General features: G+C 56.8%; 1 protein-coding gene across 6 annotated transcripts in view; it reads left to right on the top strand.

The window, feature by feature from the left end:
- MGLL (monoglyceride lipase) overlaps window positions 1-7,846 on the top strand; it is a 169,085-nt gene extending 161,239 nt beyond the window's left edge. For all 6 annotated transcript variants that reach the window (XM_043588285.1, XM_043588284.1, XM_043588287.1 and 3 more), the window contains 2 exons: window positions 1,001-1,216; window positions 4,749-7,846. In XM_043588285.1, coding sequence (XP_043444220.1) covers window positions 1,001-1,216; window positions 4,749-4,874 — 342 coding nt within the window. In that variant the 3' untranslated portion in view covers window positions 4,875-7,846. The remainder of the gene's footprint in view (window positions 1-1,000; window positions 1,217-4,748) is intronic.
- The last annotated feature ends 4,541 nt before the right edge of the window (window positions 7,847-12,387 follow it).

Below are 12,387 nucleotides of genomic sequence, written 5' to 3' on the forward strand. Positions count from 1 at the left end.
ATCTATTCCCGGAAGCTTCATCCCTGTGGCTTCTCTGCTCCCTCACCCAGTCCTGACACCACAGGGCACTTCTCCAACTGGCTAAGTACCCACTGGCAAGGATGAGGAAACTGAGCGGAGGGGCGTTGTGGTCTCACACCTTCCCATATGGGCCTCAGAGAGTTCTAGAAACTTGTTACCCAGATTCTGTGGGGCAGATGCCCCACCTCGGGCCAGAGTGAGCAGGCACCCTCAGAGGCAGAGGAGTCCAGCCAGAAGGTAGGGAGAGCAGGACAGGGTGCCAGGGCAGCCCCACCAACGGCTGGGTGGACCTCCACGTCAGACCCGCCTCTAGGCACATCCCGTGAAGGGGCAGATACGGCTGAGGGTGCAGGTGTGGTGACAGGCTCCTTGTCAGGGTGGCGGGCGACCTCTGCGGCCCAGACCTGCCCCGGGCCTTGCTTCTCCCGAAGGTGAGGGGGCAGTGCCCTGCCAAGGGCCTTCGGCACCCCTCGCAGCAGCCCCAGGCCTTCCAGCAGAGCCCCTTCTACCCCCGCACTCAGCGTGTGCTCCTCACCCACGCCCACCAGGCAGACAGAATTCCAGGTGGACAGACTTAGAGAAAACAGAATCCACGCAGATCAACGCCAAAACCTCTTCAGAGCTACTCCTGACTGAAATCATCAAAGCAAACGATATGATGCTGCTTACATCTTTTTGGTGACAAATCAATGCTTGAAACTGTCCATGGGCACGGGTATGAGTGCGGCATGCAGCGGAGCCTGGAAGGAGGGGGGCCAAAAGTAGTGCAGGTCAGCCTTCTGGAAGGGCTGGCCCTGCTCCTGGCTCTCGCTCGGCACCCACAGCCCAGAGGAGCAGACGTGACCCGAATCAGCCGTTCAGGCCAGAGCAGGAGGAAAGCTCCAGGAAACAGGTCCGGGCCCCTGGACTGGAAGCCCCCTGCCCAACATTTCATGGATCTCTCTCTCTCTCTCTCTCTCTCTCTCTCTCTTTCCTGCAGGTCGACATTTATAATGCGGACCCCCTCATCTGCCGGGCGGGACTGAAGGTGTGCTTCGGCAACCAGCTGCTCAATGCCGTCACGCGGGTGGAGCGGGCCCTCCCCAAGCTGACCTTGCCCTTCCTGCTGCTCCAGGGCTCTGCCGACCGCCTTTGTGACAGCAAAGGGGCCTACCTGGTCATGGAGTCCTCCAAGAGCCAGGACAAGACACTCAAGGTGAGCAGCTGCCCCCCACGTCCCCAAGACAGAGGGAAGGTGGCGTCCCTTGGGCCCCCCCGGGGGAACAAGTACCAGGGATGCCAGGCATCTATTAATTCTGAGCAAGTGCACAAGCCATGAGCTGATTGTTCACATGAACGAGCTTGAGAGGAAGAAGGAGAGAGCACTGAGTTGTCGCAGTCAAGAAGAGAACCGCAACCGGGCATGGAGCAGAAAGAGGTCTCCCGAGAGAATGCCCTCGGCGTGGCCGCGACCGAGGGCCAAGGGCGTGTGTTCTGCCTGGCCTCCCTACATGTTGGCCTTACGCACCAACAGCAACAGCCTCAGCCTGCCTGCCGCCCCCGGGGGCTCTGGGCGCAAAGGTGCAGGGGGCCTGGTGGGATCTGGTCTGCAAGGGAACCCTCAAGAGCAGAGGGGACAGCACCTGTGGTGTAGCCACGTGGCACATCACACCCGATAGACTGCAACGGACTAACTCAGAGCACTTTCAAGATGGCAGATGTAGTTGTGAGGTTGAGAGGGGCCCCTTTTGTTTGCCTGATGGAACCGGGCAGAGCCCCAGGTGGAGGAACACCTACTATATACCCATCAAGCGACAGTTGACCCTGAAGGTGGCGCTCTGCGGCCGGTTAGGCAGACACACCCCGAGGGTGCAGCGCATTCCCCAACAGACGTGTCCTTGACCGTGCCACCACAGCCTGAGCAACCGAGTGCAGGGGCCCTGCGTCTAGGGCCATTTCTTGCTCAGTGTAAGGAGAGCAGGCAAAGTCACACAGAGTCTACACCTATGAGTGGCGGAGTCGGAATTCGAACTCAGGTCCTCTGACAGAGCCCCTGCCGCTCTCCACCCCGCACCTCGCTCACAAAGACGCTTCCATCCCTGCCAACCATCAAGTGCTCCCCTGCAGCAGTACGAAGAGCAGACCCCGGCCCACACCAAACACCAGATGCAGACTCGTGGATGAAGAACAAGAAGGAGAGCGGGGAGAGGAAAGCTGGCTGTGTTAGTGCCAGAGGCATGAAAACTCCGGTGGACCTGGCAGCCTGGGTGGGAGCCTCCCGTGTGGCACACCCCAGCCCCAAGAAGACCACTCAGTTATGCATTCACCCCCCTCTCATCCGTGTCTTCTTTAATTCACTTACTCATTGGGCACTTACTCTGTGCCAGGCCCGGGGTCCAGACAGGCAGAGTCCGACTCCCATGTGGCCCCCATCCTAGCCAGATGAGCACTAAGCAGAAACGCGACCAGGATGATGATGCAGGGGGTCGGTGCCAGGGGTGGGCTGGCCGACCAGAGGGACGGTGAAGCCCCTGCTTCAGATGGGGCGCACAGGGAGAGTGGTGGAAGAATGTTCTAGAACGAGGGACAGCACACCAAGACCCCAGGTTGGAAAGATCAGGCTGTGTGCAAGCAGCCAGCAGGGGGCGGTGTGAGCCGAGCAAGGGAGTGGTGGCCCGCGTACCCAGAGTCGGGACTTTTTCTCTGGGTTGCATGAAGATTCACCTGAGCATTGGAGCTGGAGAGTGACATGTGCTGATTTCAGTTCTCCAGGAGTCCTCACAGCTGCCACGTGGAGGCAAGACTGGAGGCCAGAGACAGGCTGGGAGGGAGCAGGGCAAGCCCTGGGCTGTGGGCTTGCACCAGGGAGGAGACGCGGCTCCCAGTTGTGAGACACTGGGACAGAGGTGTGGGGAATATCCAGAATTCCATTTTGAGCCACCTGTTAGAGGGTCCTGTTAGAAATTCAGAAAAAGAGGGGCGCCTGGGTGGCACAGTCGGTTAAGCGTCCGACTTCAGCCAGGTCACGATCTCGCGGTCCGTGAGTTCGAGCCCCGCGTCAGGCTCTGGGCTGATGGCTCGGAGCCTGGAGCCTGTTTCCGATTCTGTGTCTCCCTCTCTCTCTGACCCTCCCCCGTTCATGCTCTGTCTCTCTCTGTCCCAAAAATAAATAAACGTTGAAAAAAAAATTAAAAAAAATTTCAGAAAAAGAAAGGAAAGCAGGGTCTCCAAAAGGTGCTCACCACCCGTGCTCATGGGGGCATTCTTCACCACAGCCAAGCAGTAGAAGCAACCCAGACGTCCATCGATGGATGAGTGGATACATCAAATGTGGTCTAGACCAGTGATGGAATATTATTCAGCCTTAAAAAGGAAGGCAGTTCTGACTCATGCTACAACGTGATGAACCTTGGGGACATTATGCTCAGTGAAATTAGCCAATTGCAGAAGCAGAAACACCGTATGATTCCACTTGCGTGAAGCATCTAAAGGAGTCAAAAACCGTAGAAATAGAAAGTAGAATGGTGGTTGCCCAGAGCCGGGGGAAGGAGGAGAGGGAATTTAATGGGAGTTTCAGTTTCGCAAGGTGAAAAAGTTCTAGAGATCTGTTGCACAACCGTGTGAAAATACTTAACACTCCTGAGCTGTACACTTAAAAATGATGAAGGTGGTAAATTTTATGTGATCTTTTTTTTTTTTTTTTACCACGGTTAAAAAAATAAATAAATAAATTTGGAGATGCCTATTGGCAGTCCTACAAATAGGCAGTCAGATATACACATCTAGAGTTCAGAGAGAGATCTGGCTGGAGATTTAATTCCTGAGTCACCAGCACAGGAGTGGTTTTAAAACCACGAGACCGGACAGAGTTACTCCAGGGAAGGACAAGGAGACCCACGGCCACGCCCATGGGCCCTGCCAGCATGCAAAGGTCAGCAGGGCCGTGGGTACAGCCTAGACTGAGAAGGGGCTGGTGGCAAGACAGGAAGAAGACCGTGAGGGTGGAAAGCCGTGCAAACCACAAGAGGAGAGTGTTTCTAGAGAGTTCACACTGGTCAACTTTTGAATGAGCTGAGAAGTCAGATCACACGAGAGCAAAAAGTGTTTCCTGGCTACTGCGAGGGGAAGGTCATGGGAGGGGGTGCCAAGAACACACGCTGAGGGCTGGTGGGAGTGAAAGTCAGGTTGGAATACGCTGAGCACCAGACGGAAGGCAAGGATGTGTAGACAGTGAGTGGAACTCACCCTTTCGAGGTGGAGGCCCAGACGGGTCCATAGCTAGAGAGAGAAGTAGAGTCAAGGGAGGGTGTGCGTAAGGAAAGGCATGCTAGAATATGTTGGGACATTTTATTTTTTTTTATTTTTTTTAATGTTTTTTTATTTTTGAAGGAGAGAGAGACCGAGTGTGAGGGGGGAGGGGTACAGAGAGAGAGGGAGACACAGAATCTGAAATGGGCTCCAGGCTCTGGGCTGTCAGCACAGAGCCCGACGCGGGGCTTGAACCCACAAACCGCGAGATCATGACCTAAGCCGAAGGCGGACGCTCAACCAACTGAGCCACCCAGGCGCCCCTAGAACACGTTGGGACATTTTAATTTATTTGAGCTGTCCTCTGATCGAAAGACAACAACAGCATAAAGGGGGGAGTCCTCGGTGCATGGGGAGAGAGCCCGGAGCACCCGCTGGCTCCTCCCTGCCTGTACCTGTCCCTTCCTGTGGCCCTGACTTCCTGTCTCTCCCAATTGCAGATTTACGAAGGTGCCTACCACGTTCTCCACAAAGAGCTTCCAGAAGTAACCAACTCCGTCTTCCACGAAATAAACATGTGGGTCTCCCAAAGGACAGCAGCCGTGGGAAAGCGGTCCCCGCTCTGAGCGAACTGGCTGCGTGACCTGCCCACAGCCGGTGGGTCGGGGAAGTGGGCAGAGGAAGGGCAGAAGCTGGCTTGTCAGATGTGGCTTGCAGGGGGCAGGGGTGGGGATCACAAATCGGAAGGATCCCTGGCACAATTTACTTTAAAACAAGACATCCTTGTCATATATCAGGCTGTCTGTCACTGGATCTACATTAAGGGATAGACACTTCATGCACAGAGAAGGGCCACAGGCAAGTTTCCCAGGGAGAGAATGTGCTCAAATGCCCTTAAAACCAAGCGGAGCCTCTGCCCTGCCTCTCCCAGCCCCCACAAGGTTCCCAGGAATCCCTGGTGTTCCCCGGACACCTGACCGCAATAATCAGAGGAGTCTCCCCTTCTGCCCTCCCCTCCAGCCCCCACCCCAAGACCCTCCCCAGCTGGCCTCGCTCTGTGGCCTTTCTCTGGCCGTGGGACAAGGTGGCAGGCGTCACCTCCCCTGGGCAGTCTCATGTGCCCCCCGAGGCCCAGACAATGCCCAGGACTTCCTTGACATGAGGAGCCACCCATGACCCATGTCAGGTCCTCATCAGCCTGGAGCTGGGCTTTGGGATGGGAGGAGGCTTGGCCTGGAAAGAGAACGTGGTCAGGAATCCCTTCCTTCCTGCCAGGGAGCCTGGCAGGCGCCCGCTGAGTGCTTTACATATTCGGAGGCCGCCTTCCCTCACGTGACTAATTTGACCTGACACTCAGAGAGGGAGTGTATTCAAGATGAAGCATCTAATATATACTGTATATTCTAAAGCAGAGACTCTTTGGGTGGGTGGGTGGGTGGGTGGGACCGAGGGGGGCTTGAAGCTATGGGAGCCTGATGCCCCCGCACAGGAGGGGGACAGGCTGGCAGGAGGGCCCTGGTTAAGGCGCTAAGGTGCAACCCCCGGAAAGCGGGGCCCTGGAGCGCCAGCAGTGGTCGGTTACGGGCCCATCCCTGGTCCGGGCCCACAGCCGCCCTGGGAGCCTCGGTGCTGGCAGCACAGCCACCTCTGGTGGCAGAACGAGAGAGTCCCGACTCGGTGGCCCTGCCCAGGACTGCAGGCCCCGGAAGCCACAGCGAGGCTGGCCCCGGGCGACCTTTCCCAGCAGAGGGCCCAGCAGCGCCTGACCTGCCTTTCTCAGGTGCCGACCCCCAAAGGCCCGCCCGTGGCCCTCACTCAGCGCCAGCAATAAACGGGGATCACCGCCAACTGCAGAGTACTTTCACTTTCAAGCGGGACTGCTGTTACCTCATGAGGCTCTTCGTCAACCAGGACCCCGGGTGGGGGTGGAACCATTGGGGGGCACCCACTCGGCCGCAGGGTACAATCCGGGGGCCCCAAGGCCCCAGACGAGGCGGCCGCTCCCCTGCCAGGCCCTCTGACTTTGGAGAGTGGGAGTTGGGGCTCCCACCCCTCTTCCTTCGGCAGTGGGAACCGCTGCCTTTCACCCCCTGTTCTTCTGAGGCTTGGTCTGGATGTCCGGAGTGGGGCATCCGTCGCGCTCTCCGTCCGGGGGCCCTGACCCCACCACGGCGTAGCCAAGAGTGGGGCACCCTCCTCCGGTGGGCAGACCCCAACCCCCAGCTGAAAGTCATGCTTGCCCGGAGGCCGGGGTTTGTGCTCTCCTGCCCCTCCGGTGGGGGAAGGGCACGGACAGGGCCCACATTCCCAAGGAGGGAGGCTTTCATTGCCCTGTCTTCCTTCTCTGGCTTCTCTTCGAAGGAGAAAAATGTAAAAAATGCACTGAGAGAGAAGGTCAGCCCTGGCCTGTTCAAGCTGGGCCACTGGTGAGTGTTTGTGCTGCTCAGCGGAGAAGCAGAAACTCCCCCCACAGACCCCCAAGCCTTGAGACGCCCCTGAACCCAGATCTGGAATTCTTGCCCGGAGCTGTGATAGCGCGGGTCACACAAAGTCCCCACGCCCTCCCATCCCCACGGCCTCTCCGAGAAGCGTGTGCCGGCCAGGCTATTTCCCAAATTAAATATCAGGCACGTGGTTTGACTGGGAATCTTTTGGATGCATGAGTTTATTTATATGAAAGCTCTAACAGAGATTATACGAAAGCTCTAAATCAGTCACATTTGCATATCTGGTTAAAGACTCGCCTATATTAGAACAAAGAATTATTTGGAAGCAGGAGTGTCTCCCAATCTAGGAGGGGACGGGGACATTGACAGGCCACCCCACCTGCTGAATAGGAGCAGGGGTGGGAGCTGGACACCAGCTGTGTCTGGAGTCCCACGCGGGGCCACGCCAGTGCCACGTGCCCGCCTGTCCTGGGACAGCTGTGTGAGTCTTGAACTGAGTTCGTGCTCAGTGTTGACGGCTCCATGCTCCATGCTGACATTCGGAACTTCCAAGTCCTGCCTTCGCCACGACGAAGAGCTGGGTCTGGAAGGGAAGGAAGCTGGGTCACACGTGTCCCGGCCTCGAGCAGGTGGGAAGATGGATTCCGGAGATGCGACGGGACGACAGTCGGGACACTAGGCCCCAGCGCTGTTGTGGATGCAGCACCTTCCCCCTGTAACTCGGAGGTCACGCCGGTCCGTATGGAAATGGGTTTCATGGCTGACAGTCTTTCTGGGAAGAGATGCCACCTGTAAGCAGGAAGAGGGGGGCGCTGCTCCTTTGCAGGGAGGGGGTGGATGGTCTCCGGCCCTCCCATCCAGCTTCTGGGGGGCACGGGGGCTCGCAGTGAGAGCACTGAACGAGGCCACAAAAACCCGCCTGCTCTGCTCCGCACCCGTGGCAAGGTCCCACGCTACGTTTTCTTTCTTTCACAAATCGCTAACATAACCCATTGGGGTCCCCGTGATTTTCTAAGCAGTTTACCAGTTACTGTCTGTGTTCAGCCGCATCCCTACCTGTGTACCGTTACTGGGGACTCGTGATCAGCTCAGAACTATCAAAGGAACCATGTACGCCACAGCTAATCCTAATAAACCGGATGTTTTCTGCATGGTGGTGCCGTCTGTCTGTCTGATCCGAGACTACTCCACTCCCTGTACGGGGAACAGCAGGCCCTCTGGCAAGGCGGTATTGCCGTCTGGGCTGAGCCGGTCATGTGATTCAAGCCGGCCTGTGGGGCCTTGATTTTCCCTTCTCCGTGCTTGGGGACCCGTGCCGGAGCAGACCACATGCGTGCTTTCTCCCAACTCCGCCGCCGCCCGTCCCAGCTCCGAACTCCCCGGCACGACCCCTCTCAGCTCTCCTGCTCTGCACACCCTCCTCCACTTCGCGTGTGTCCCCTGGTCAGCTCCGTCTCAGGAGCAGGGCGACGGGCCACTTCCCTCTGCTGTCCCCTCTGCACTCCCCACTGCTGTCGCCTTCTCCTCCCGCCAGGTGGCGACAGCACCCTTCTCAGGCGGTGGTGCCCTTTCAGTCTTCCCCACATGGTGGCCAGAGGGGGCGCTAGTGAGTCACAGGTGGCCCTTCTGGCTCATAACAGGCCCTGACTTCACCCTCTTCCTCCTGTGTCCACTGCCCCCCCCAACCCCCCCCCCCCCCCCCCCACACACACACACCAGCTTCCCTTGCTGGCCTTTGTGAGGCCTTTCCTTACCACCTGGTCTAACGCCAGCACACCTACCCTGGCTCCTTCCTGCCTTCCTTCTCCCCAGCACGTTATTGCCATCTGCCATGATCCGTGTTCTGCTTGACGCCTCGGTAACTATCTCTCCACCAGAACTGAGCTGCAGGAGGGTGTGTCCTGCATTAGGCCTCTGGTCTCTAGGGGTCCCCGTTAAATACCTGTCCAATGAGGGAGGGAAGGCAGGCTGCAGCAGGCACCTGGGGCTGCCCCCAAAATGACAGAGGGCCACAAACCTGCCAGCCAGTCCAGTGCCTCCCAGCTGTGGGGCAGGAAAAGGGACAATGAGAGCACAGGGGACCAGCCCAGAGGCAGCCCTGCAGGAAAGCAGAAAGAGGAACAGGAGTGGGGTGCACCGGTCCTGTGGCGAGGGGGCTCAGGGCAGGGCTTGGTGGGGGGAGCTCAGGTTGGCACGCACAGCAGCAGCCAACCAAGGCTAGTGTGATGAAGGGGTCCACCGGGGTGGGTGTAGCATCAGGACTAGCCACAGGGAGCCCTGACGGGGGAGAGGGGGGTGCCAGTGGAACACACTGCCTGGGGAGCAGGGTGCCCGTCAGGCTGTGGCCTCAGGTAGAGGACACGGCCATGATCAGAATGGAGGCTAGCAGGGAGGAGCAGCAGCCTGGCCTCTTTCTCCTCCCACCTTCCCCTCTCTCTGCCGGGGAAGCGTTGAGCATGTGGCCTTTGGTCCAAGGTGGCTGCTGCAGCTCCTGCCGCTGCGTCCTCATTCCAGCCCACTGGAGGGGAAGAAAGGAAAGGGACAGGCATGCGCCTTTCAGGAAATAAATCAGAGACTGCGTTGTCTCAGATCACATCCAGAACCCGGTGGCTCAGCCACAGCCAAATTCATGGGAGGCTGGGAGGCGAGCCAGGTTGCCCTCCGAACAGGACAGGCTGGTATCAGGGGGAGACAGCTGGCTGTGCCCGAGAACCAAGTGTGTGCACTGAGGCTTGCAAGGATGGGATGTCCAGGGTCAGCATCTGCCAACAGGGGGGTGAGAATGAGCTAGAGGTGAGGCAGGGCCCCAACTAAGGCGGGCACAGTGTGGACACAGAAGGGCAGACTGAATCAGTGGCTACTGAAGAGGTAAAACCTACAAGGTTTTATGACCCTTCAGGGCCAAGGGATCCAGAGGGAACTAAGGAACGCAGGCACATCTCCAAAACGCTACAGATAAGAAAAGCTTACAAAGGAGGCTCCACGTTGCTCCTGTTACATCTTCCAGGAGAGAACGGAAATTCACATCGGGTGAGCGGCCACTCCTGATGGGAGCTTCCTCATAGGCACCCCAGTTTCTCCACGAGCTTTGGGTGGTTGGTAGTGTTGCTCTCATCTAGGTAAGGCGGGGTGGGGCGCCTGGGTAGCTCAGTCGGGTGAGCATCTGACTTCAGCTCAGGTCACGAACTCGGGAGTTCGTGAGTTTGAGCTCCGTGTCGGGCTCGCTGCTGTCTGCCTGGAGCCTACTTCGGATCCACTGTCCCCCTCCCCCCCCACCTTCCCCTGCTTGCACGCACGCTCTTTCTCTCGCAAAAATAAACATAATAAAAATAGACTGGTAAGGAAGCCGGCTCTGTGGGACTCAGTGATTTGCTCTAAGCCAGTAACTGAGCTCCAGCCCAGGTGTCTGGGACCCAGGTGCAGGATACCCCAGCACCTCTAGGGGAAGGAAGGCAGGTGACAAAGCCCCAGGTGCAGAGTGCCAATGCAATGCTCAGCTTCTACCAGGCCTGGTATTGCCTGACGGTGGCCTCCTGTGCGGAGGCAGAAACTCCCAGGAGCCCGAGGGCCCCAGAAGTCCCTCCTTCTGAGGCCTGCCGGTCAGACTTTTCCCAAGTGAGTCATCTTTTTTGCCTTCAATGTGCCTGCCCCTGGTCATGGCAAGAGCATTCCTAACCATGATGCCAGTGCCCTGATGGCAGCCCAGCCCAACCTGGGTGCTGCGGCCTGCTGCGGTCACATGGGAGATGAAGGGCTGTGCAGTTTTCCAGGGAGAGGTAACAGCATATGCAAAGCCGTTGCTCTCTTTTTTTAAATTTTATTTGTTTTTCAGGTGGGGAAGGTTTTATAGCATGGATGAAAAAAACATTTTGTATTGTCATCACAGACTTGCCTCACGTAATGACTGTTTGGGTCGGGACAGGACCAGGGAGAGGCCAGCCGAGGCACTTGCCCCGGGCACAATGTAAACGGGCCCCAAGAATCTTATAATACACAAGATACGTTAATACTTTTAATGTGATTTAAAAAATCAAAAGTAATGGTAGGGGCGCCCGGGGGGCTCTGTCGGTTGAGCGTCCAGCTTCGGCTCAGGTCATGACCTCACGGCTCGTGGGTTCGAGCCCCGTGCCGGGCTCGCTGCTGTGAGCACGGAGCCCACTTTGGATCCTCTGCCCCCCCACCCCAGCCCCTCCCCACCTATCAAAAATGAACAAACATGAAAGAAAAAGTAACGTAAAACAAACTCATGATGCACCAAACAGCAGCATTTCAAATAAAGAGAGGGTGAGGATGACTTATGTTGATTCCAGCTCCAGCAGCACTCAGCACAGCACCTTGCCGATCCCGCCTCCACCCCTGCCCGCCAGTGCTCCTGTCTCTTGCTGGGGGTGCACCGGGCCGTCCCTACGTCACATCTTACGTACAAGCTCTCTGTTGCTTTTCCAGCGTTGTTTATTTTGTCTGTGCCCAGCTGATCTATGCTTCCCTCTGTGAGAAAAGCGGGGAATATCCCGAATGGGGACAGAATGCATATATTCCCCGATAGATTTGATGGAAATAGTTTTCCATTCAGCAGGAATGGATTGAAGTTGTTAGGGGAGGGACAGATGTGCTTCTGAATCGTAAATGTAGCACAGCCACACTCTGAGCACAGCACAGACATCACAGGAGAGCCTCAACCCTCAGTCTGTGTTTCTGAGCCCGGGCTTGTGGGGAACACCCCAAGGCAGGCTGAAAGGCCCCCGCATTTCCCCTTGTGGACAGAGGCTGTCCCGAGCATCCTTACGGCCAAGGGAAGTTCTGCGACACCCGCTTTGTCACTTCCTTCCCCGCTTGGCTCGCTGAGGCCGTCCTTCCTCCTTGGTTCCTGTTTGTCTGCAATGCCACACCGAACGCCTTTGTACACAAAGCCTTTCTCCTCCTCAGACCACAAGTATCGGGGAAAATGTCGAAGGGGTGACTGAGCTGGGGAATGCCTAAGGCCCTGCTGCTGAGGGGAACTCAGCCCCGGGGAAGGTGACTGTCCTGACCCCAATGGCGCCCCTCCCCATCTTGCTCTGTCAGTGAGCTGCTAAGGTATCACTTCCAGAGGCTTCCCTTTAAATCCTACTCCTAGGGGTGCCTGGCTGGCTCAGTCGGTTAAGCGTCTGACTTTGGCTCAGGTCATGATCTTGCAGTTTCTAATTCTCTCTCTCTCTCTCTCTCTCTCTCTGCCCCTCCCCTGCTCATGCTCTCTCAAAAATAAACATTAAAAAAAATTTTAAATCTCCTCACGTATATTTTTACTTAAATTTGTTATAAAACAAACACAATTTCAAATAATAGCTGTAAAAAAGATGGGTTCGGTAAACGAGTTCATTTTTGTCCCTAGTATCTATTTAAAAAAGGCATTGTAATGTAAAAAATTATTTTACTGCTTAAATCCCTTACCACATACCTTGGCACGCAAAGAGTTAGTGTGTGGTCTAAGGTAGGACCTGTGGCTCTTAGGCCACCGGGCTGGCACCGCCCTTCCTGAGTGCCCAGGGCAACCAGAGTGACTTTGCTAAGCTGCAAGCGGCCTCCTGCCACTCCCTCCACACCTTGGGTGGAGCCCAGCATGTAAACAACACCACCAGCTCACTGCCCAGGCCTTCACGAGTAGCAGTAACTCGCTTTTAATGCCCCCAGCGAGAAAGGAGGCAACTATCAG

This window comes from Prionailurus bengalensis, chromosome A2 (genome assembly GCF_016509475.1).
Source record: "Prionailurus bengalensis isolate Pbe53 chromosome A2, Fcat_Pben_1.1_paternal_pri, whole genome shotgun sequence".
NCBI classification, from domain to species: domain Eukaryota; kingdom Metazoa; phylum Chordata; class Mammalia; order Carnivora; family Felidae; genus Prionailurus; species Prionailurus bengalensis.